This window comes from Procambarus clarkii, chromosome 40 (genome assembly GCF_040958095.1).
Source record: "Procambarus clarkii isolate CNS0578487 chromosome 40, FALCON_Pclarkii_2.0, whole genome shotgun sequence".
Classification (NCBI taxonomy): domain Eukaryota; kingdom Metazoa; phylum Arthropoda; class Malacostraca; order Decapoda; family Cambaridae; genus Procambarus; species Procambarus clarkii.
In genome coordinates, this window is record NC_091189.1 from 4,966,133 (window position 1) to 4,993,571 (window position 27,439).

Genomic DNA, 27,439 nt, shown 5'->3' on the forward strand with positions numbered 1-27,439 from the left:
GGAAACGACCATATCCCGACCAGTTGTGTACCCACAGGCCTAGCAAACAAACACCTCATCTAACCAGACAAACACCCCCTAACTCTACCAAGCACACCGAGACCCCTACCAAAGAAGGGAGGGTCCACAGACGAGAACGTGGTTGTAGGTACAGGTCCACAGGCATGGGCCCCAGTGCCGACCATCTGGGTCGGGGGCCAACAGTGCATCGCTTTGCTCAGAGAGTATAATGCTGCTAACACAGCCCTGTCTTCAATAAACAAACTTTTCAGGATTATTTAATTAGCTAAGAGGATAGGAAGCCGGCGGCTTGTTATGTCCCCTATTTACCCTGGTGATTTTATCGAGCAATGTTTTATCATTTACGGTTTTGTCGGGAAGGTAGTTCCATGGTTTCCCTAAATTTACTCACGGGCAAAAATAGCCCGTAAGTGGAAGATTTTTTAGGGTGGTGAATGTGATCTTTGGTTGTGAAAGGAAATACTGCGTGTGCTGTGTTCGCATTTAAATCGTCAGTCTGTGGCTGCTATCGCGGGGTGCTTGTTTGTGTTGCATCTGACCATAAATAATCATCATTAAGTTTCTTAACATTAATCGCCCAAATTAGCCCATCTTGTTTTTAAATTAACCCAAAAACTAGCAAGTAGCGAAATTAAAAATTTGGGAGCGCGGGACTCTCAAAAGTAGCCCAATTCGCTACTTGTAGCCCAATCTAGCAACACTGCACCTGACTCCCATCAACACCTTTCACAATGTTATTAATGAATGTATTTTAGAACAATTTGAATTAGAAGCAAACTTATCAGAATTAGTATTGACATTATTAGCATCATTTGCATTATAAAAGGAAAAAAACACTGTTTTATGTATTGAAAAAGATGTTTTGTTTACATACACAAAACTGTTATCTAAACAGAAATTTTGTATTACTTCTCCTTTAAAACTTATGCGAAGAAAAACAGAGGAGATATAGGAAGTTGTTGTGGTTGTTGTTTTATATTTTACAATAAAGAAACACTTAAATGAGTCAGATATTAACGCCGTTGTCGCTTTTATTGCGTTGAGTGAGGTTATAATAACGGGGGCGGCTGGCAGTGGAGGCCTGGCGACTCTTGAGGACTTGAGGAGGTACACCACGGCGAGCCCCTGGACGACCCCTGTGTCACTGTACCGTGCATTTTACTAGCCCTAGAGTGCAGCATTATTATTTTTCCCGTCGTCTGGCGGTGTATTATAAAACTCCAGGCTTCGGAGTTTTTTTTTCCGGTCCACGGGAACATCGGGGTGCATAGGGCACTGCCTGGTAGCCAGCCCTGCACCAGCACCAGGGCGAGCCTCGAGGGCTATGATGGTCACCACGCGCCCAGGGCTATAGTCTCCTCCATACATGTATTGGAATTGTTGCAGTGAAGCCGGAATATATTTTCACAATGCTCAAGTCTGAGAAAATGACTGTGGATGGGCGAGTAAAGACTCTGATCGACAACAACTCCAGACTAGGCCACAGAGCTCTATTAGTAACTCTGGGAAATGACTCCAGAGAACAGGTAAGAACATGAGAATTAAGGAAACTGCAAAGTTATTGGCCCCTTAGAGGCAACTCCTATTTATATTCGCTCAAATCCGTTCACGTATTAGAACATAACATAAGAATTAAGGTGAGACACTTTATACTCATTTAGTCAACATTGGCTTGTTTTATTAAGAATATTCCCGCATTGTGGAAAAAGTTGCCAATGTCATGGGTGAGTAAATGAAGTGTTTACCAACCAGAGGTAGATGTAAATCTCTGCCCTCCAGCTTCCTGCAAATACTCAATGCTTTTAACTTTGGTAATACTCTTATACTGTGTGACTAATAACTTGCTCCCTGTAGCAAAGTAAATATAGTTTATTAATATATAATTGTATACTTTATATTATCAGAATGAATTAATTGCAAAATATTGACCATACCACAGTAGAAAGTGAAGAGACGACAACGTTTCGGTCCGTTCTGGACCATTATTACAATCGACTTGATAATGGTCCAGGACGGACCAAAACGTCGTCTTCCCTTCACTTTCTAGTGTGTGATTTGGTCAACATTTTTCAGCCAATTTATTGTAACTCCTCATCTACAGTACATAATTGCAAGATATTTTTTGATGTACATTACTAGTATAGTGGAACCATACTTGAATGATTTCTAGTGGACTGGAGCCCTTCTGGGCCAGAGCAACAATTATTGGTGAACCAAAATTTAGTGTCCATTTCCTCAAGCTTACTTGGATATTTTTGTAGCCTGACTTTGCTAAAAAAAAAAAAAAAAATATCCATGTTTTTGTAAAGTTTTGTAACTTCAATTATATCTATAACTAGAATTTCAACTTACTACAGTATTCAAACATCTAGTTTGACCGATTCTCACCATTTTTACATATAGTGTGCACAGCTGTCTATTCTACAATCCCTATAGAACTGAATTTTCATAAACCCTAAATGTTTGGAGTTATAAATTTTTGTTGTCTAAATTTGCACATATTTCAGATGCCATATTGACAATTTATTTTTTACAGTAAACTATACTGAAAATCTATATTCTAAATACAGGTACAGGTATATGAAATTGAAGATCATATGCTATTCTGAGAGCATAATAACACCAAATGAACAATTGGTGATAGTTTATATTTTTGAAGCTGATTTCATAACCTGAAGTTTTCAATATTCAATTTTATAATTATTTTTTTATTTTCTTGTTTTTCAAGTTACGTTTGTATCATTTAGACAAAGTTGGAGCAGTTACCTAGTAGATTATGCACAAAACATTTGAGAACGTTTCAGCAAATTTTAAAAACTGAGCTCTGTCCGACTTCATATGACATTTTGCGCAGCTTAATGGTTAAGCATGATACATACTGTATAGGTGAAAACAGTAGAAAATAAATCCATTTTAGCCTTCCTAAATTTGATGGCCAAAAAATAATTATTGTGCCTGGTTATGTACAACAGAATGTTCTTATTTGTTTCTGTGTTAATGGACTATATTACACAAGTTTATCATTGTTGTTTTGTTAATGTATATTGAATGGTGCAGGCACTGATAAGTTTCTGTAGGCTCCATTAACTGGATGCATTACTGTACCAGCAATTGGCCTGATATAGGTGGGTTTCTCCTTGTTAATTATCAATTTCTTTTTGTCATAGGTTATGATCATTCATCATTTAATCTCCAAGTCATCTGGTGAGCGACCGTCAATACTTTGGTGTCACAAGAAGGATTCTGATGTTCCAAGGTTTGTTGTTCAGTACCTGTATTTCTTTAGTTTCATCTAATGTTTGTTTTACTTTCTCATTACCATAGAAGACAGACAGGAATGCAGTCTACAGATTTAAGTCATTCTTTGCTGATGACACCAAAATAACTATGAAGGTTCTTGGTGGATGATAGAAAAATTAGATTTCCTTACTTAATTACTGGCTTAATATTTTGTTATTAAAAGCTTCTCCGTTAAATATATTATTCATATTTTGTATTTTGTTTGCCTATTTTATTTGATGATGATGGTACCCTTGTCAATTTAAGTTTGTTTTCTGTTCTTCAGACAAAGCCGGAAACACTTGAAGAAACTTGAGAAAAGCCTCAAGTCTGGAAAGAGTGACATCTCTAAAGAAAATGCATTTGATCTTTTTCTCTTATCAACATGTGTGAGGTATTGCTCTCTCTCAGACACACAGAAACTCTTGGGAAGCACATTTGGAATGTGTGTAATACAGGTACAGTACTGGAAGAATATGGAGTTTATATGTTCCATTTATCTCTCCACCCATTATCTGTAATTGTCATATGGTTGATGAAATAGGTCAATTAAGTGCATAAATATGGCCTTGTCAAAAAGGAACTTCTCTATACTCGAAACCTAAATGTTTTAATTGCAGCAGAGAGAGAACTCAATTGGTAGTTTATTTTTTACTTTTGTTTTGATATATACGTAAGGTTTCACAATTACATATTTGTAATTATTTATAGGCCTTTTGCAATATTATTATTTTATCTATTACAGGATTTTGAAGCTGTGTCCCCTAACATATTATGCCGCATTGTGGAAACCGTTGCTGGTGGAGGTGTTATCGTAGTTGCTATGCCAGCGTTGCAATCCTTGAGGGATCTTTTCTCTCTTTCCATGGATGTTCATAGTAAATTAAAGACATATTCACACCCTCTTATTAGCCCACTATTTAATGAAAGGTGAGTCGGGTGTTATTTAATCGTGTGCTTAGATGCATATATCATGACTGATGTTTGGTATGTTTGAATTAATTATTGTTATGTTTTCTTAAAACTTTATTTTTTTTTTAATGTACAGTACTACATTGTACTTGATCAAGACAGTTTAATTAAGTATTCAGTCAAAATTGTAATTCATTGTTTTATTTTTTCCCTGGCAGATTTGTCCTCTCCCTGGGATGGTGCAAATCTTGCTTGATTTTGAATGACCAGCTTCAGATTATTCCTGAAGTGCCATCACTGTGTGGCCCTGTTCAACCAGTGAGCCCTGTGCTATTAGACGAGGCCAAGGCATCTCAAGTCAGGCTGTTGGATCTGCAGAAGAGCCTTGAGGATGGTGACAAGCCACTTCCTCAGCTAGTAAGCTGTTGTAAAACAGTAGACCAAGTAAGTATAGTAGCAATTTTCACAATTGTTATCCATATGTGTGTGTGTGAATTTAGTTACTTTGAAAACTGCCCTCTAAATGGGTGGATGGGTTATAGTAGAAAAGTTCCCAGATAATGATTTTCATGATATATTTTGAAAGGGCACTTCTTTTTCTCAGAAATGCAATGATTTTATCTCTCTCTCTCTCTCTCTCTCTCTCTCTCTCACACACACACACACACAACACACCACCACCACCAGAATATTCACTAAAATTAGCAGATTTGTTAACAGCTTTCCTATAACCTATTTTATAGGTCTATTTTATACGAAATAGACATATAAAAGTGTAAATCACGAAAATTAACACGTGATGAAAAATGTGAGTGTCAGACCATGGAGGAAGAATTGAAACAGGGATTTCCTTGAGTACTTTCGTATATTAATACATCTTCAGGAGGAATGATTTTTCATTCATTCCTTCTGAAGATGTATTAATATACAAAAGTACCCATTTCAATTATATATATATATATATATATATATATATCTATCTTTATCTTTTTGATCTTTTTCTCTTATCAACATGTGTGAGGTATTGCTCTCTCTCAGACACACAGAAACTCTTGGGAAGCACATTTGGAATGTGTGTAATACAGGTACAGTACTGGAAGAATATGGAGTTTATATGTTCCATTTATCTCTCCACCCATTATCTGTAATTGTCATATGGTTGATGAAATAGGTCAATTAAGTGCATAAATATAGCCTCGGCTATCACTTCCTTTTGACGGCCGTGATGGTCAAGCGGATTAAGGCGCCCTGTAGTTACCAGTTGCGTTGCTTCTGGGAGTATGGGTTCGAGTCACTTCTGGGGTGTGAGTTGTCATTCGCATATAGTCCTGGGGACCATTCAGGCTTGTTTGCATTTGTGTTCCTCACGTGTGCCCCAAAGAATGAGGTGATTTGGTGAAATGCTATGCCCAAGATTACCATCCGAGTTGCCGTCGGGGAAGTGGCTCAAATAGCCTCGGCTATCACTTCCTTTTGACGGCCGTGATGGTCAAGCGGATTAAGGCGCCCTGTAGTTACCAGTTGCGTTGCTTCTGGGAGTATGGGTTCGAGTCACTTCTGGGGTGTGAGTTGTCATTCGCATATAGTCCTGGGGACCATTCAGGCTTGTTTGCATTTGTGTTCCTCACGTGTGCCCCAAAGAATGAGGTGATTTGGTGAAATGCTATGCCCAAGATTACCATCCGAGTTGCCGTCGGGGAAGTGGCTCAAATAGCCTCGGCTATCACTTCCTTTTGACGGCCGTGATGGTCAAGCAGATTAAGGCGCCCTGTAGTTACCAGTTGCGTTGCTTCTGGGAGTATGGGTTCGAGTCACTTCTGGGGTGTGAGTTGTCATTTTCATATATATATATATATATATATATATATATATATATATATATATATATATATATATATATATATATATATATATATATATATATATATATATATATATATATATATATATATATATATACATATATGCGAACAAGCCTGAATGGTCCCCAGGACTATATGCGAATGAAAACTCACACCCCAGAAGTGACTCGAACCCATACTTTTGTGTTCCTCACGTGTGCCCCAAAGAATGAGGTGATTTGGTGAAATGCTATGCCCAAGATTACCATCCGAGTTGCCGTCGGGGAAGTGGCTCAAATAGCCTCGGCTATCACTTCCTTTTGACGGCCGTGATGGTCAAGCGGATTAAGGCGCCCTGTAGTTACCAGTTGCGTTGCTTCTGGGAGTATGGGTTCGAGTCACTTCTGGGGTGGGAGTTTTCATTCATACATATATATATATATACATATACACACATACATACACAGTATACTGTATATAATATAATATTAATGAAAGCCATTTTTTTGCAGGCCAAAGCCATTCTAAAAATGATCGATGTAATCACAGAAAGGAGTGGACGAGCAACTGTATCAGTCACTGCAGGCCGTGGTCGAGGCAAGTCGGCCGCCTTGGGTCTGGCTGTGGCAGCTGCAGTCCATTTTGGTTTGAACAACATTTTTGTCACCAGCCCCTCACCAGAAAACCTTGGCACATTTTTTGAATTTGTCTTTAAAGGTATTGCATAATTATTGGAAATTTTATTCAAAATAAGCTGGTAAAATTACTCTTTCTTTATATCTATTTATGATGCCTTGTTCCATCCAGGGATTTGAAGGGTTTGGTCTTAACAGAAAAAAATCCAGATATCTCGTCACAAATATATTCTTGGAACCTTTTCAGTGTGTATTTCACTACTTTCCCTCGGCCTCTCAGTCAAGTTCCCTTGTACATTCACCTTGCAATCCTATCATCATTATTATCTATCTTCATTTGTCCAAATTAGCATATACTTTTTATTTTTACATATATCTTGAAGGGTATATCTTGGTTATCTCGATTTCGGGGCTTAGCATCCCCGCGAACCAGTCCTCGGCCAGGCCTCCTTTTTATTACACACCCCAGAGCCGGTCGGTCAAGCGGACAGCACACTGGACTTGTGATCCTGTGGTCCCAGCTTCGATCCCGGACGCCGGTGAGAAACAATGGGCAGAGTTTCTTTCACCCTATGTCCCTGTTACCTAGCAGTAAAATAGGTTCCTGGGTGTTAATCAGCTGTCACGGGCTGCTTCCTGGGGGTGGAGGCCTGGTCGAGGACCGGGCCGCAAGGACACTAAAGCCCCGAAATCATCTCAAGATAACCTCAAGATAACCCCCAGGAAGCTGGTCGTAGCAGCTGTCTAACTCCCAGGTACCTATTTACTGCTAGGTAACAGGGGGCATCAGGGTGAAACACACTGTCCATTTGTTAACGCCCCCACTGGGGATTGAACCCGGATCCTGAGTACTACGAATCCGAAGCGCTGTTCACTCTGCTGTCAGGGCCCCTTATATTCCACTTATTATTTCCAAATCTTGTATTTTTAATCTTTTTTGTCATCATACTTCAATATCCACTTCCTTTTACTTATTTTTTCCCTTTACTAGTTGTGCATCTTGGTGGCTTTACAAGAATGTACCATTTATACATCATCTTTGTAAAAATTAACCCTCTTATACATTGCAAATAAAATATTGTAGTTAACAGCCTAAATTTTATCTTTCTTTGTCTTGGCTTATGTTTTGATCCCATAGGTCAGGGCTGGTAGGAGCAAACTAATGGGTAAACTCATCTTATCCATGGCAGTATTTTCCTTAAAATTCTTCGTAGGGATATTTTAATTTTTCTGAGTTTGCTCATTCTGTTGCTCTTCAAGGTATGATGTATGGACATATATGTTATTACAGTGTTTCTGCACAATTCCTAAGAGGAAAATCAGACAATATTTTTTGTTTTTATTGTGGTATATGTATTTTCAATTTATCAATCCAAGCTATTTAACTGAATAGTCAGACAGACAAAAATAAAAGAAATATATAGTTTATTGATGTGAAAATGGTAATTGACAAATTCTGTAGACAACATGACTTATTACACGTACGCAGCATGACTCCGATGAAAATCTAATGATCTTTTTACATTTGTGGCATTCTGTATGGACAATATGTGCATTATAATCTTTCACTGGAAACTAGAAAATTTCAGTGCACTAAAATCATTCCCAAATCATAGCTAATGCTAAGAGAAGCTACAAGATTAATTTATGAGAGGAAACATATGCCATAACCAAAGAATCCTGGTGACTGACAGCTCTCAATCCCAACCTGTTGAATACTCTGTAATTTAATGTACAGTGCTGATATTTGACTATTTAATATACTTGTGTGTACTGTATCATGAGTTATAAGTTACTCAGATATGAGACTAATGATGATGATTAATTCTAGGTTTTGATGCTTTGGAGTATGAAGAGCAAACTGATTATGAGGTGATTCAGTCAACCAATATTGACTATCATGAAGCAGTTGTTCGTGTGAACATTTTCAGAGAGTATCGTCAAACCATCCAAGTGAGTATAAACAGTATGGTACAGTACAATCTTTGATAAATCTCTGGTTGTAATGCTCATTTTCCAGACTGGATTTGTTCACCTGCTTCACCAAACGAGTGATCAGTGAGGCAGAGTATGTGCAGAATTTCTCAGGAAGCAAGGCCAGAGTTCCCTAAACCTATGGGAATGTTATCCATCATATTATTGATTGAAATTAAAATGTCATTCAGTGAAATTAGTAGAGTTGCCACATTTTTTGTTCACTTAACCCTTTCAATGCGGTCATCATCATACGTAGATTCACAGGGTAATGTGGTTATCATACATTGATTTAAACTTATTGTCAGGGTTTTATACCAATGATACTAATGGGTGTAATAGCTCTATATGAATGTAGTGGAGTTTACCTTGATCCAGGGAAAAAATCTGCTATCATTTCATAATTATCTTTTTATGCAAATTAAATTTACTTGTCACATTTAAATATTGTCACAAATGTTACTAAGCCAATGCAGTAATTGCCCCAGTATACAATTTCTTTATATTGTTTTCACAAGTATATGGCTGTAATGAATAGTGCATCACAACCACCACCCTACAAATATTTATACTGTTTTTAGCTTTCTGTCCTCGATTTTTGTGATACGTAGTTCAATTTGGTATCAAATTGTTTGCAGTAGACTGCTCTAAAGGAATGTGTACGTATAAGAACATAAGTCTCACTTTCCTATACATTAGACCTGCCCTGCACTGCAAGGTAGGCCGAGCATTGCCCAAGAGCTCACCACTCCGTTTATTCCCTTTTCAGCTTTGTCACTTCAATTTTTCATGCTACATAGTTCAGGTTGGTATCAAATTGTTTGCAATAGAATGCTGAAAAGGGGTATTTTCATATAAGAACATATGTCTCACTTTTCTATACTTTTGACAAAAACCCAATAACTTTTCCCTCACACGTGTTTCTTTCAATGCTTTCATCTTGGATTGGCTCTGTTCTTGATCAGTATCCATCTGAAAGTCACTTCAGGAATGGGCAGATAAATGACTACTGGAACTTCCTCTAAATGAGTGTAAAGTAATGAAAATGGGTAATGTTAAAACATAATCTACATTGTTATGAATGAATGAGTGATATTTTTGTGTAATATCTATAGCCATATTTCAATGTACAGGTATTGTCGACTTATATTTTTTCCTTCATGCACATCCTCCCCCCCCCCCCTACCCGATGAAATTATGAAATGGCAATGATAGTGAATGCCATCACTTTAACAAATAATATACCGTATTTAAAAATAATATACTGTATTTAAAAATAATATACTATATTTTCTTCCATAGTATGTGGACCCAAGTCATTCAGGCAAGCTAACTCAAGCAGAGTTGTTGGTGATAGATGAAGCAGCTGCTATTCCTCTGTCTCATGTGAAGTCATTGATTGGTTCTTACAATGTCATCATGGCATCCACAATTAATGGGTATGTGATAAATTTTGTATTCAATCTACTTTTCATGCATTTTCTGTCATTAGTATGCATTCATTCACTCGTGATTAAATTTGTTTTCTTTTTATTCTTTAAATCAGCTATGTACAGAGGGGTAGACAACTTCTGACTTCTATTAGCAGACTTAGAACTTTCCCTTCCCATAGTTCATTTTAGGCATTCCTTAATAATTTTACCTGAAACTTGACCCACCAATCCATTTACAACAAGGTCCTCAATTACTGCTGGGTGAACAGGGGCCAACAGTCACAGATTGGTGCCCGGTTGACTACTTTTAAGGAAGTGCCAATATCTTCATGAAAATTACTTTGGTAGAAGATGCCAATAGTCCCGATATACAACAACAAATTCCAATGGGCAACAAAGAAAAATGTTCAACAGTGAAAATTTGAAATAGGAATGAATTTTTTTTAACTAAATTTCATACAAGATACACTATAAAACACAATCAAATCTTGTGGAATGGAAAGCAACATGTTAAAGATCTGGGAATAATGATGTCTGAAGACCTAACATTAGTAAACATAAAACAAGCCTAGCATTATCTAGTAAAATGATAGGGCTTGTTTTCAAAAAATTCAAAACAAGGAATACCACTCCAGTGATCCTACTTTTGGAATGATTTGTGCACTCTCTTGAAATACTGCTTGACAATTGCCTCTTTCATGGCAGGCAAGTATTCAAAGCAGAAGGTTTATAGATATTCTTGCTGCATGTATCAATATAGCAAAACACCTGAATTACTGGGAGTGTGCCAGTGGAAAGTAGAGTTGCCAGTAGCACACTCAAAGAGCACTGTACAAGTATCAGAGGCACACACTGCTGTTCAACTTTCTAATGGAAGATATAAAAAATATTGCTAGAACAAAGTTTTAATTTTTCAAGATAAAATTAGATGTTTCTTCGGGAAATGGTCAATCAGCAAGTTTGTGATGGTTATGTGGGCCTGTAGGCCACTGCCAGCACAGCTTTACTGAGCAAGTCATCATCTAAAAAGTCTGACCTTGGGCTTGGGCTGTAGGAGTAGAACAACTCCCAAAATTGGCCTCAGGTAAAACAGATAATTAAAGAAGCAAAGATACAAGGCAGTTTATGAAGACACCCTTTATTGTGAGTGTATTACCCTAATTAGCCAAACTTTGCCAGTTCAATGCGACGCAACCTTTTCTTTACCACGGGTCAAAATGCAGCCCAAACTAAAACATTTAATGAACATTTTGTATTATATTTCTAGTAAGAAAATACTGTACAGGCTTTTCCCAACTGTGACATTAAAAGATTAAAATAAATACAAATGTGTTATAAAAAATAGTATGTCACACTTTTTAATAGAAAATGTGATCCAACCCTACAAACACAACGCAACCACAATGTTGTAAGTATGTTGTGTGTTTGCTTAGAAGTAACTCAAACCCTGGTGACATATGCTTCCCAGGTTCTAAGACTGGGCTGTAATACTGGCATAATTACACAAAGTAATTAGTCATTCTCCAAAAGCATCGCCTGCATTTTTTAATCTCCCGCCCGGGACTGTTTGTGCGTATCTTTCCCCAAGGTATCTTCAACATAAAGCAATCAAAATGATGGGGTTACTCTATAATCACAGTCAGCGATTAGCTAAAATCAATCGTTATTGTTAACTTCAGATATGAGGGAACTGGTCGATCACTCTCACTCAAACTGCTGCAACAGCTGAGGGAGCAGACAGGTGGATCAGGAGCAACATCTGCACTAACAGAAGCTTCCACAGTCTCAAGTAAGCCTAATTTAATCACCATCACCAGATTTACCAACACTAGCACCAAATACCACTGCTGAACAGTTTACCATATTCTTTACCAACATTAGCAGCTATAACCCCATGACTGTCACCAACACTAGTTTGGTCAACTCCACACATTTCCTTGGCACTCTTAACCAAATATTTTTTGTATGCATCCCATATACAGTGTACCACTAAGGTTGATACAGCATCTCTCTTCTAAGATCATTATCGAGTCCATGTGTGGTATGGCCCATTCAAAACACTATATATAGCCAATGTGAGACCAGTCCTAGAGTATGCAATTCCTCCAGGCAACCCTTACCTTGTAAAACATTAAAAAACTGATAAAGATTTTTGGGACCCCACTATGTAAACGATGACACTCTTATTTCAGGTCGAGCCTTATATGAGTTAACACTTGAAGAGAGTGTGCGGTACAAGTGTGGTGACCCTGTTGAGAGTTGGTTACATCAATTGTTGTGCTTGAATGCAACCTCTAGTATTTCATATACCACAACTTGTCCTCCTCCACAAAACTGTCAACTCTACTATGTTAGTAGGTAAGTTTAAAAAAATATCATCTATAATATTATAGTACAGACAGCCACGTGCTTTATGAACCCCTCGGGGCAGAGACCCGTCGTTTAACTTGTGTTCGTATAAGTAGCCTTAAAATCTGGGGGGGGGGGAATCGACAAGTTCATTGCATAAATTCGACAACTACAGAATGTATTTTGTTTGGATTCACCAATACAAGAAGTCCTGATCCACTTGCTATCTTGATTATTATTGTTGATGGAGCATTGTTATTTATATGGAAGAGGTGGTGGTGGATGTTGATGGTGTTGGGTTGACTGAAGTGGAGATTAATGATTAGGTAGCCTTAGTTGTTGAAGCATTTGGGTCAATATGTGATGAGTCGGGTGCAGGTGGGAAAATGCGAGCTTTCTTGGAAGCCTTTGCAAAAGACTCTTTAATTGATATTTGTTTCATTGCCTTTGCTCTTGTTTTCAAAAACTTCACATACAACATGTCCCGAGTTTCAAACTCACTGTTACTCGTTTCCATAAATGCCTTCAAAATATTGCTCCTCACACTTCTGTTTGTTCCACTCTCGCACTGCATTATCAACACGTTTCACTTTTGCTTTACTTACTACCTTTCTATTTTGAATTGCCTTATCACTTTCACTCTAGAGAAATGGTAAAAAAGATAGGTTTAGCCTTAATAAGATCAAAAACAGTACTCGCGCTAATGCCATGTTCGGCGTACACGACACTTCTCGGAACTCTGCTCTCCTCCTTAATTATTTCAACTTTCTTCTCAAATGTCATCACTGACCTCTTTCTTTTACATATCCCGCTTGTTGAAGTTTTCGCTAACACAATGGGTGCATTTGGAGCTGACATGGTGCACGGATTTATAGATTGTGGCAATATATCCAACAGTTACAGAATGAACACTCCAGTCTCATGACGAATCAAAACAATAGGAACAATGGGCCGTGAATCTGTGACGTCACAGGGTAGAAGGCACTAGATGCGGGTAGAAGGCCCTATATGGTCATTGGGCAAACTAGCCCCATCTCCCACGCAACCACCCACCATCTCCCTGGGCCGTGAGGCCTGGCGGATGCTTGCCTGATGAGATGCCCGAACCATTTTATACGAACCTTGCATTTCCCGAACTTGAGTATCCAAACCAGCCCCAATCGGGAAACTGGCATTTTTGGATAGACGGCATTGGCATTGCACATGGTTGTCTGAACCTGTATTGCAAGCCCTCTATTTTTTCTACATTATCCAAACCACCTGTTAGATAATCCAGTGGTTATTAGGCAATTATAAAATTTGGATAATGGTTGGTAAATATGGATATAACTGAAGGTGGGAATATACTGTACAATAGCCAGAGTACTAACCATTCTATAATATAAGCAATAATGCACAAATTCACAAGGGCCTCGATGAGGATTCAAACCTATGCACTGGCTGTTCCCAGACGCGCTCTAGTCAACTGTACCACGACACTGTGATTTACCATGTCGTGGTACAGTTGACTAGAACGCGTCTGGGAACATCCAGTGTATAAGTTCGAATCCTCATCAAGGCCCTTGTGAATTTGTTCATTGGTATATCACGTTATTGTGATTTCTCTGTGTATAAGCAATAATAATATGTAATATGATTACTAGCTGTTATGTTCAAAGATAAAAATGTTTAACATGCAGATGATTATACCCTCATGTCTATACTCACATGCAGCTCTTTCTTTTCTTTTTCCTCCTTTTTTGTTTCTGCATTATAAACTTTGGTATTTGTGATTTAATCTTGTTAACTATGTACTTGTTTAATGTCCCCCTTACCCACCCTACTTTTAGAAATGGGTCTAAAAAATAAGTGTCGTGTTTAATTAGTTTGATCGTGTGATACACCTTGTTATAGGAACCCAAAGATGTGTGTGTGTGTGTGTGTGTGTGGTGCTGTTGCCTAGTGGTTGTCAGTACAGGTAGCCACCAGAGCAACTGGTGCATAGTTAACAGTACCCTCTGGGTGTTCACCTGTGATTCCAAGGAGGATTTTAAAGGGCCTTTGAGTTCTTATAAACAGTTTTCTGTTAATCATTCTGGGTTGGAGTGAATATTTTCCAGCGTCTTCCTTGCTGCACCTTAATGACCCTGTAGTGACTGGTACCTGTGCCAGAATGTCATCCTACCTGACTGTGCATGATCCTGTCGGTGGATGTTACATAAGCAGCAGCCGAATGGAACGGCTCAAAGTGGTTTGTTCAATACAGTATAGTATATACTGCCACTAATATCTTATCTACTTACAACAGAGACGTGTTGTTCAGTGGTCATCGCGAGAGTGAAGAGTTTTTGCAAGAAGTAATCTCCCTGCTGGTAGCGTCTCACTACCGCAACTCCCCCGATGACTTGCAGGTGCTGAGTGATGCTCCGGCACACCACCTCTTCGTGTTGCTCCCGCCCATCCTCACTGGCATGACAGCCCTGCCAGCTGTCTTAGCAGTTATACAGGTTTGGCACACTTGTAAATTTTCCTGCTTTCCAACATTTTTCAAGAGTGTTGCTTCTTCATTACTGGCAATTAAATCTTATGCATAATTGTTCTGAGTTGGTAAAAGGACTAAATTGATATATTTAATGTGTAAATTTATCTACACACAGTATGCTACAGTTGCAGACCCACAGTCTATCCACCATAGGATCAACAGTAATCGAACAAAGGGATCTGGGATGAAAAAAAGTCAAACCTTCTTATCCCTGCAAATATTTGAGTGAAATCCAAAAATGCCAGACTGTTCATGTCATTTAACTAGTGTTTAATTTGTACACTTTTGCCTAATCTAAAGTGTAAAGAAACTTCACTGATCCACCTAACTTTTTGATGCGGACGAGGGTGGAGGGGAAGAGTTAGGAGAGCTCCCAAAGGTAGCAAGTTATCTACATTATAACTAGTTCTTTGTTAGAAATGTAGTCATGGGACCTTGGGGGATCCTGTATGTCTCTAGTGGGTCAGTAACAAAAACTGATAAGAGGTTCAGAAAATAGAAGTTTTTACATTAAAAAAAAATTATATATAATTGGGTTTGAAATGTTAGACACATGTATGGGTATCCTGAAAATAAAATTACAATAATTGTTGAACAGGAAGCCCCAAAATTACCTAACAGGCATATTTCCCTGTTCTGCCACTGGAAAAATCTGACCTTGCCCAGACTGACATGTCCAACGGGACCAGAATGGATCTTGCCCTCAGGAGCATCCAAATGTCGTACTCCTGAATGATTATGATCAACATGGTGTATGTAATGATGTGTAAGGGTACCTTATTTTCCATGAACCCTTAATTTTTAAAAGATGTACTGCATTTTCCAAAAGCTTCTCAAAGGCTTCCTTTGGGCTTTTTATTTTTATTTAAGCCTTTTAACATTTTCATTATGAATTAAACTTTATGAATAACCTAATTTTTTATTTTAGGTGTGCATAGAGGGAAGAATTCCAGCATCAGTATCGAGTGCATGCAAGAATCGTGGCGAACGTCCGTCTGGTGACCTGGTACCCTGGTGCCTAGCCTCACAGTTTTTAGATTGTAATCTCACCGAACTTACAGGAGCAAGGGTTGTGAGAATAGCAACACATCCAGACTATCAAGTAATGTATTGATCAAACTAAATCTTGAGCCCTTCTTTTTTATCCTGCTTATGATAGGCTTTTGTGCATAGGGTTTGGTGAATAATTGTCTTAGTTTCAGTTCATAAGACTTTCTGATGTGTGTGATTACACTCTTTTCTTGCGTTTGACTTAATTTTTTAGTTGATCAAGATCTTGGGCTTTTAAAGCTTGTATGGTATTTATTTCTTTTTGACCATTTCAGAAATAGGGTCTTTATAGGCAGTGTTTTCAGACTTTTCATGCTACCAGAGTTCTTTAATAATTAAAAGCATTCACTTTCTCCTGCTTATATTATATATTTATTTAAATCACTATATCCCTAGTTACTTTATACAAAATCTATATCTTGTACATTACTTCATATTTTAGGAATTGTAATCACTTTTCATCAAGAATTGAAATGATTTACAACACATTTTCCTTAGGTTAACAGCAATAATGTTCAAGTATACATTTAAATTTATTGAGTACTGGTTTAGTATTTTATTCATTGTAAAGGTCTTAGTGATGTCATTTTGTTTACATCACTGACTTCAATTGTGATGTTCTAATGCTCACTTAGTTCTAATGTGAAATAAGGCAGACAGGAGCTGTGATGTCAGATATCATGTTGTCTCCCTCCTCAAGGTCTCAAATGATGTACCTAATACTATGAGCATTAAAAGTTGCCATCATTTAATTGGCACCTCTTGTTGGCAAATTTCATGCTGTCCAGCCTCTTATTATTCTTGCATGTTTGTGATTGTTATGTGATATATTAAATCAAGAAACAGTATGTTCAAACAATGTTATAAATTTAGCTACTTTTCCATAGGTGCTTCACGAACCACAGTTAAGGGTGTATTGACCACTGCCCAATTTATTATAATTCTAACACATTTTTGTGTTGAAGATATGGCGGCTCATTCCACTGTGTTTCCCTGACCTGACACAGTAGTAATTATTGTTAAATCATTTCAGTCAATGGGCTATGGATCAAGAGCCATCAACCTTCTTAGTGACTACTATAAAGGAAAGCACCTTACTCTTGATGACGAGCAGAACTCCACACCTACTACAGATAAAGCTAGCTCTAATGGAGATGTTATTGGTAAGTTCATTATATTGCCAGTATTATTATTGTGTATACCTTGTTTCCTTCTTTTGACGGAGAGAGACCCACCAGATGAAGATGGAAGTGCTATTGAAAATGGGGGTTATAGATGTTTGGCTTGACATCAGTCCTTAAACAACTGTCTGCCATACTTGGTAGCATTTTGCAAAATGCTTCATTTATATCATTAAACAATTTGTAAAGTGTTCCATTGAAGTTGTTTTGAACACTGTATTTTGATTCCTAACAAATCAGTTACACTTCTTTTTATTGATTTTTTTTATTTCACATGCATATCATGTATTAGATGAGTAATACATCTCATTTTTTAAGACTTCAAACTTTTGCCATTAAAAAGTAGAATTCCAAAAACTACATCTTCTTTGCAGTGCCATTTAGTAATGGTCATGACCTTGGTAACACTATCCTAACGTGGGAACATGTAATACTTTAAAATATTATCTGCTTAAACATTTGTCCTTTAAATTATTTATTTATTTATTTCTAGTGCCTCGTAAAAGAGAAGAACCCCTTTTATCCAAGTTGGGTGAAAGGGTACCAGAACATGTAGATTATTTGAGTGTGTCATATGGAGTTACGCTACCACTCCTGAAGTTCTGGAACCGAGCTGGTTACCTTCCATTGTACATCAGGTGAGTTTAAAACAAAATCCTTAAATTTGGTCTATATTAAATATTTTATTGTAAGAACAATGGTTATCATGGATGGAGAGTCCACACTCTGATACCATAACATCACAAAGATTTTAACATCTTTTAAAATTCTTGACACCCCTCATTCATGCATGTTTCTTGCAGAAACCTAAAAGTGTGAACTGTGCATAAATTTTCAACAAACTTTCTCAGTCAGGATCATACTTATAATTTGCCTGTCCATTGGTCTGCTCTCACTCTTAACTTTGTATACTTATATATACTAGACTATATATTTCTCATCAGTCATTATCCTAAGGTGTTCCAACCATGAGAGAGTCTGAAACAAGCAACTGGAGCTCTGATGTGGCTCGAAAATAGAGTACTGTATTGGCCTTCCCAGGCTCAACAGTCCCCATATTGTTGTTTGTTCTTTCCCACTCACATGCATATTTTCATAGTTCTTTTCAGTAACCACAGGCATAGATTTTTCAGTCTCAGTCCATGTCCTTGATTCATTCCTGTTGTGTTGGAAGGCTTGTATTATCAAAATTATTTTTATTATTATAACTGTGATAGCTTCAAATTTATAGTATCTTAAATATTCTCTTTATTATTTAGCTGTGTTGATCATCTTAGAATCCATATTGCAGTATCATAGTGAATATCTCTGGCTTATGAATACCAGTTCATAAACCTCATCCTAGTGTCTTTATGTATAGGCATGTTAATTAAACAGGCGACAATACTGAGAGGAGATGCTCCATCAGTGCTTGATTTGGTATTTTCCAGGAAAGAAGAAGAAGAGATATTTGATATTCAGTTCCTTCCTCCATTGGCTAGGAGCAACTATGTTCTTTTGGAAATCAAATATTCAATGCATTATAAACTGAGAGAAACCGGGGAAAGGGAAATGGCGAAAAAAGTTGATCTCAAGAGAGGACACTATGGGGAGCATGGCAAGTTATTTAATGAAGTTGATTGGGAAGATTTGTTATTTCACAAGGAAGTAGATGAGATGTTTGTAAACCAAAACAAATGGCATATATGATGAAGTACAACAATATTTATACCAAGACAGAGATGCAGAACTAGAATACTAAACTGGTTCAGAGAAATTGTTTGAGAGCCAGAGAACAAAAGACAAAAAACAAAAATGGAGTCACTATAAGAAGAGGCCATACTCTCAAACATACCAGCAATACAAATGAGCAAGAAATGACCAAATGGCAGTGAGAAGAAATGCAGAAAGAAAATTTGAGAAGGGGGTTGTGGACAAATGCTAAACAGAACCAGGCCTATTCTATAAATTCATTAATAACGAATTGCAGATAAAGGATAAAATCCAGACAGAAAATGGGAACAGATTCACAAAGAACGCAGAGGAAATACAGTACTGTATGTGAAACACTAAATGAACAATTCCAAAGTGTATTTCTTCAAAAAGTGCCGGACCAACCAGGCTGTTGTGGATATGTGGGCCTGCAGGCTGCTCCAAGCAACAGCCTATTGGACCAAGCTCTGACAAATCTAGCCTGGCCCCAGGCTTTGGGAGTAGAAGACCTCCCAGAACCCCATCCAGGTACAATCGAGCACTAGTGATGTTCATTGTCTACATGAACAATCTACCAGAAGTTATGTGAACATGTTTGCTGATGATGCTAAGCTACTAGGGAAGATAAGAAACTTAGCTGATGTCTTGCCCTTCAAAATAACCTGGAAAAAATAAATATATGAAGCAAAACTTTGCAGATGGAATTCATTGTGAATAAATAATACATTATTGAATGTGGAATAGGAAAAAATAAGCCATACACACCCTACAAATTATGTGAAAAGGCATTAAAGAACTCTGACAAAGAGCTCTATAGGGTGGTTATGGATAGTAGACTGTCACTAGAGGACCACATCAGACATTGTGCAAGGTGCCTATGCTATGCTTTCTAACTTTAGAATTGCTTTTAAATACGTACATGAATGGTGAAATATTAAAAAAAATGTTTATGGCTTTTGTGAGACCAAAATTGGAACATGCAGCAGTTGTATGTTGTCCACATCTCAAGAAACAACAAATCGACAAACTGGAAAAGGTTCAAAGACGTGCTACTAAATAGCTTCCAGAACTAAAAAAAAAAGGAGCTATTAGGAGAGATTAGAGGTGTTAAGTTTGCCAAAACTGGAAGGTACAAGAAAAAGAGTAGATATAATCACTGCATACAAAATAGTAACAGGAATCTACAAAATTGACAGAAGGAATTCTTGAAAATGCAACTTCAAGGAGAAAGCATAGTTTCAACCTAAGGCAGCAAAGATTAAGAACAAATATTAGAAAAGCTCTCTTTTGCTAACAGTATTGAAATTTGCAAGGGTTCATTATAGGAACATTCATAAATGCTATATTATTTATTAATAAAATGTACTTCTAAATGCATCTAAACTAAATTTATATGTTTCATTATCTCTTGCATTTTGAATAATAGGGGATAAAGTTGTCTGCTCTGAGAATTATAAATAACACCTTTTATTATTTAAGCAAAGTGCATTATTCAAGGTGTGACAGTTGTTTCTCTTGTGTAATGCAGTATTTGTCAACAGCCAGGTAGTAAACAAGATAACAGGCGAGCACAATTGTGTTATGGTTCAGCGTGTTGAAGATAGTGAAGGTGATAGCAACATAACCAAGACCAATTCTTGGATGGATAAGTTGTCGCAAGAGTTTCTGAGACGATTTCTTTCTCTTCTTGGCGGGCCACTCCACGATCTGTCTCCATTATTAGCCCTTGCAGTTATTCAAGCTCACCTTGGCACAATTAATGCAAAAGGTATACAAGTGTGTTTTTAAATATTTGGTGCACGTGTTTAAGGTCCAAGTAAGATTCCTTAACCTTAAACAGTTCCATTCACTCTCTGCGGTTTTCCTCCAGTGCTCGAAATGCTAAATGCATTTTATTGTTATGAATTATGAGTAGTTTACATATGTATCACATTTTAAGATTTTATTTTAATTAACTGAACCGTTTGAGGGTTAAGTGCCTTTTGTTACATTTTGGAACTGTACATATAAAATAAGAATATACATATATAGTCATTTTTCTTCTACTAATTAGTATGGAAAGCACTCGCATATTTTATCTTGTTTAAACTAGAAAATCCTTGCAAACATCTGCCATAGTCACTTCAAGGTAGGAAGACGTATCCATACCATTAGCTTTCACCATCCATCATTATTTGAGATTAGAATTTGCAACAATGTCACTCAACATAGCAATACCTGTAGTTCTTTGAGTAGAAACTTGCCGATCTCACACTTGGTTTTAAAGAGGGCAATGAGGTGCTCCCCGATAATTCTTTATTAAATCTTTATTTTTTATTTATATTTCATTTAAGTTAATGTGTGACAAAAGCAAGATGATAGATGTAATAAACAGGCATTGTATAGTGAAGTTTGTGTTTGTGTTCCAGCATCTTTTAAGGTACAGTACCAAGGTTTAAGGTATATTCCTTATGGTTGGCAATGTACATTTAAAATTGACTTTATGTTGCACAGGTGTTTTTGCATTTGGATTCATTTCAGTTGTGCAGCTAATGCACAAGTTTAGCATTATTCTGGGTCTCATTTAGTCAATTATTTAACAGTCTCCGGTGTTTTGTGGTTGTACCACTAATTAAATTTTTATACAATATTCTTTTTTAATATCTATTATATCCCCTGATGAATGTTCCCGCAGATTGGTCTGAGACCATGCCTCCCTGTTGGTGGTTTGGTCAGTCAGGCTCTTAGATGCACCTGGGTACTGTACTCCTTTGAGAGTGTGTTTTGAATATTGTGTTAAATTGTCACCTTAATTTCTCTTGACAGAAATTGAATGGCGGGAGTTGAAGACTATGATATCAGGACACGATCTTCAGCGTCTGGAGAAATATTCAAAGAACCTTGCTGATCGTCACCTTATCATGGACTTGCTTCCAAGTATTGCAAATCTGTTTTTCATGAAGAAAATTCCAACAGTGCATTTATCTCCATTGCAGTGTGTAAGGTTATCCTATTTTTAGTTTTATAAATCCTTAATTGTAGTACATAAAGAAGAAGAATGTCAAAGCTAAATTCCCACATTTAGCTAAAAGTAAAATAGTTATCAGCACATCACTAATTGAATGAGTGGTAAAACCAAAAGCTTAATCAGTCTTCATATACAGTATTTTCGGAGGTACTGTATGAGGAAAATCCTGAATGGGTTTTTAAATAGATTTATTAATTATTGTTTTAACATTACATATTACATAACATTGATGCAATTAGTTGTCCAAATGATTTCCATAATTAATTAATTATTGAATTTAACATTACTATAATAAGTAGTAGGAAACATAAATTGTATGGTGAAACATAACATTGAATAACTGGAGGATAAATGTAAATGAACCAACTTTGTGAATTGCATTTAGGCTTGAAGAATAAAATAGGAGTTGCCAATTAGTTGTCCAAAAGGATGTGCAGTGGAATATTAAGGTATGGGAGAATAGCAAAAGGGTACAGGCCCAGCTAGCAAGTGGAGATTTGAAGTATGTGAAAATTAGAAGAGACATAATAGTAAGGTGTGGTACACGATGGGGGTTCCGGCGGAGCCTCCCCCATGGATAGTACGACTGGTAAGGAACCCCCATTCCTGCGAGGGCAGGGAGAAGCGTGGAGGGCAAGGGGGGCCATGCACCCTGGGAGGAGCGTGGTGGTTCCAGCTTAGATATATACATTGTAGGCATTGCCCTTCCAGCAACCTACTGACTTAATGACCTCTGAAAAGAGGTTGTTGCACAGCGTCTGTGTGGCCTTACTGAGGCGGAAGGAGTGTGTTAAACATGGGGCTTCCTTAACCTCAGACACAGAGGAGAGTTTCGTGTATATCCACTCCTTTAAGGAACTCGGCTCAGGTTAGGTTAAGGTATGTTTAACGTAGGGTTTCCTTAAGCATAGATGAGGGTTCCTTGTATATCCACTGCTTAGAGGGACTCGGCTGGCATCCCCTCAACGGGTCGTAGCATCATTGGAAGAGTTGTGTGTAAAAGCTGCTCTGACTTAATGGATTTTCCTTTTTTCCATGCTAACATAGATGGTCTTTGTGGGAAAGTCGGTCAAGCCGAGTGGTCTTCATAGGTTTCTTGGAGCTATTCCCACGTTTGTGTAGTTGACTTCCACAGGTAGTCACATGTTTTGTGATCTAGCTATTTTGTTTTTCTTATGCTATTTTATTTCCATCATCAGGGCCTTTTGGTTGGTTTAGGACTGCAGCTGAAAAGTTTTGATGAAGTCATCAAACCACTTGACCTGCCAATAGAATCTGCTCTTGGGCAGTTTAATCGTGCCATTCGTCGTCTGTTAAAGGCCCTGTCAACTATTCAGGAAACTGCTCTTGCTCGTCACCTTCCCAAATCCACAGCTACACTTGTTGAGTTTAAACCTGTGTCTATTTCACTTCACCAGGATCTTGAAGAAGCGGCAAAGGTATGATTTATTAACAGTTTAATAATCAAATATAATACAAATTATGTAAAGATACGAATTAGGTTATTAATCAAGCCTTATCAAATGCAATTGCTTATGGCTATGATGGTAATCATTTTTCCCATTTATCAATCAATATATGTAATGTTTTTATTCATTCATAGGATTATGAGGATGAGAGAAAAGGGAAAAGTCTGCCAGTTGGTTCCAAGTTGCTGGGAGACATCAGAAAGTTTGCCATTCAGGGTAATGATACAGCATGGGAGACAGCACTTCAGGAAGGCCCAGGCAGCATTATTAGTGTCAAGAGGTAAATTTGTTTAAATTACTAAAGCAATTCCTTGGTAGAAGAGACTGTTTGGATCATATTTACAATTAAATTGCTAATGCAAGAGGAATTGAGACCAAGTTGGTATATGATGCAAATTAAAGGGGTAAGGGGGGGTTGTGTGGTAGCCCACCAGAAATATTTGAAGTTTTGTATTTTGGTCCTACAAATGTTCGAAGTCTTCACTTGTATAATGTGTTATTTATCTTCAATATTAACAATTACTTGACTTGGCAGCAGAGAAATAGCCTATAAAGTGCAGTAGATCTATTTCACAGTTAACATTTGAATTCTATTCAAAGCACATATTTCACTTCCATTGTCAAGGGTGCATTTGAGCAGCCTTGACAGTGACATCCAAATAACAAGTAGTTGCAAAGCTACTGGATTATTAGTTTATTCATCGCAATGCTGGGCCATATACTAGAAATTGAGAAATAGTTCAAGGGTATGTGCTGGAATTTGTTCACATGAGGACTATTCCTCCACTTTCAGTACATGGCCCAGCATTACAGTGAATAATACTCCAGTGGCTTCACAACTACAAGATAGTTTATTTGGATGTCATTGTCAAGGCTACTCAAGTGGACCCTTGATGTTGGAAGTGAAAAATCTACCTTGAATAGAATTCAACTTTTAACATTGAGTATATTGCATTTCCCAAAGTGTATCATCTAGCAAACTTGGTCACTGCTTCTTTAGGCATTTTGTAGACACTAAAACACACTAAAATGTGCATTGTAGGTCTTTTCCGTATCCATGTTGAATGCTCCTCTTGATATTCTGTGAGAATATTCATCGTTGTCTTCAGGAAATCAAACCTGTATGCTCAGCAGGTTAAATTTCAATCATGGAAGTCTTGTAATAAAGCAGCACACTAAGTTACTCTTCTTAGTCCCATGTAAGCACTGTCAGTGTTGGCTGTAAAGAAATGGGCTCTGTATCATCTGCAGTAGGTCCACCAAGTGATACTTCTGTCCACCGCTGATTGCAGATTCCTCATCTACTGACATGGTAGCAGTAATCAGCTTGCCAATACCATCATAAATATGGGGTGGGGGGGTGTTGTCCCATCTGAGAGTATAAAATGTGGAAATGAGAGAATAGTTCACTTCATTGCAAAATTAAAATTGGTACATTAAAGAGCACATCAATTAAAAATTGATGTGCTCACTAAAACAAGAATAGGATTACAGGTACTTGCACTGGCAGGTCATTCTCTTGCTAGTGGACGGTCCTATTTCTCTTTTTCTGTAGATGTCACAATAATGTGACTGAAGATTTGATCACCTACATATTAGAAAGTGAAGAAATGACGACGTATCAGTCCGTCCTGCACCATTATCAAGTCGTGTAATAGTAGAGAGCATGTTGTTTTTAGATTCAGCTATTCGGAACAGAAAGTTCCAAGTAGCACAGGCTGTGGTGAGCCCATAAGTGGAGGCTCTTTGGGGCCATTATCTGTATCAGTAGCTGATACTGGAGGTCTGGGGATGAATGGGTAGTATAGAGAGCAAGATACATGCAAATATTTAAGGTAAGAGAGTGAGGAGCAAGTAAGAGAAAGGTAAGAATAGAATGAATTTACGAATAAGAGGAAGGTACAAATAAGAGGAAAGGTAGGAATAAGAAAAGGGGCAGGAGTAATGAACAGAGGCAACCCACCTTAACTTTAAGAAATATGGTCTGACTTAAGCTCGCCCCTGTTGTTTATTCCTACCCCCTTTTCTTATTCTTGCCTTTCCTCTTTTTTTTACCTTCCTCTTATTTGTACATTCATCCTATTCTTTCCTTTCTCTTACTTGCTCCTCACCTCTCATCTCACTCCCTTACCTTATATATTTACCTGTCCCTTTACCTTGCTCTCTACTATTACACGATTTAATAATGGTCCAGGACGAACTGAAACATCGTTGCTTCTTCACTTTCTGGTTTTATCTTAGCATCTTCATGTGTCGTTATCTTGAAACCGAGCCCACATTAGTCTCTCACCTGCAGAGAATAATTTTTCTTGCTAAACATTATTTATGTTGTCAAATTAGTTGTATACTGCAATGCAAGACCATGATACTTGGGTTAAACTAATCAAATTGTAAGTACTAATATAACTAAACACCATACTTAGTGTATGTTCTTAAATATCTTTATAAAATTTGATTTTCACTGTCATCTTTAAATGAACAGACTAGATGATTAGTCTTCCAAAGATAAACTTCCTTATTCTGATATTTGTCTTGGTGTCCTAAATAATACCATCAAGTACTGAAATGATAAAATGTCTAATGCCGCAAATTGAAGCTAATATGTATGCATACATGAGCTAAGTGCTACTTGAAAACCATCCCACAAATAAAAATAATACTACTACTTGTCACAAGAAATAGGACTGTTTCATCAAACCTCTCTACCACCCCCTAGTGATTGGCCATGTATGTTAGGATGTGTCATGCCTATACCATTCTGTGTTAGAGCAGCATGTCTAGCCATTTTGAGGAGGAAGTGTGGTACAAAGGAGATTGTTGGAAAAAACTGATATGCATAAGATTTAGTGTGATGCATTGGTATTAAGATAAATGCAGAGTTAGAAGGAAAGTGCCTAATTAATGGTTTGCTCTGGTGAGTGTGTCCATAAATGCCAGGTTTTTAACTGGTAAATATAAACTGTAAAATCTATATATATGAATATTCACCTTTTGTTTTATTGGTATTTATTTTCACCCTTAACAGCACCAAACGACCAGCTTCGATGACAGAGGAGCAACTGGAACTTGAGCTGGAACAACCCACTAAAAAGAAGGACAAAATTAAAGATACAAGAGAAAGAATGACAAAGAAAAAATTTGACAAGAGAAGTAGATTGACATAATATTTTATGAAACTAAAAAAATAATGAACAAAACACTTGTTTTTTATCCTTTAGTAAAAAAAAAAATACAAGTGTGTTGCCCTTCAATTTTGTTTAAGACGTAACACAATACACAATACTGGCATTGCTTTCACTCGCATTCCTTGCCTTCGTTATGTGCTATTCCACACAGCTACTCCCTAAGGTAAGATCAATTAAGATGTTAACAGACCTTTGTAAGATCATAGTGACATGGGAGTACTGAAGGGTTATCAGTCTAGCTTGGAATGTCCTCCATAAGATTTATTCATATTAAAACAATTATTTGGGAGCTGCTTCTATCCAGATATTATAAATTATGTGTGTGTGTGTGTATATATATATATATGTCGTACCTAGTAGCCAGAACGCACTTCTCAGCCTACTATGCAAGGCCCCGATTTGCCTAATAAGCCAAGTTTTCCTGAATTAATATATTTTCTCTAATTTTTTTCTTATGAAATGATAAAGCTACCCATTTCATTATGTATGAGGTCAATTTTTTTTATTCGAGTTAAAATTAACGTAGATATATGACCGAACCTAACCTAACCTATCTTTATAGGTTAGGTTAAGATAGGTAGCCGAAAAAGTTAGGTTAGGTAGTCAAAAAACAATTAATTCATGAAAACTTCGCTTATTAGGCAAATCGGGCCTTGCATAGTAGGCTGAGAAGTGCGTTCTGGCTACTAGGTACGACATATTATATAATATAATATAATAGTACTTAGTAGCCAGAATGCAGTTTTTGGCTTAATATGCAAAGCCCAATTTGCCTAATAAGCCAAGTTTTCCAGAATTTCAATATTTAAAAAAAAAATCCTATGAAATGATAGTTATTCATTTCATTATGTATAAGCTAATATGTTTTAAATTTGAGTAAAAATTAACGT

The 27,439-nt window shown here is 37.2% G+C and overlaps 1 protein-coding gene across 1 annotated transcript; it reads left to right on the forward strand.

Annotated features, from left to right (window-relative positions):
- Window positions 1–885: 885 nt before the first annotated feature.
- Window positions 886–26,561, forward strand: LOC123757840 (RNA cytidine acetyltransferase). Its single transcript, XM_045741707.2, has 19 exons — window positions 886–1,547; window positions 3,189–3,277; window positions 3,587–3,758; window positions 4,046–4,230; window positions 4,431–4,656; window positions 6,566–6,770; window positions 8,520–8,641; window positions 9,965–10,101; window positions 11,775–11,884; window positions 12,288–12,453; window positions 14,732–14,930; window positions 15,894–16,067; window positions 17,049–17,178; window positions 17,690–17,834; window positions 20,430–20,656; window positions 21,694–21,866; window positions 23,095–23,334; window positions 23,499–23,644; window positions 26,390–26,561. The coding sequence occupies exons 1-19, from the start codon at window positions 1,431–1,433 to the stop codon at window positions 26,526–26,528; spliced, it is 3,102 nt and encodes a 1,033-aa protein (XP_045597663.1). The 5' UTR covers window positions 886–1,430; the 3' UTR covers window positions 26,529–26,561.
- The last annotated feature ends 878 nt before the right edge of the window (window positions 26,562–27,439 follow it).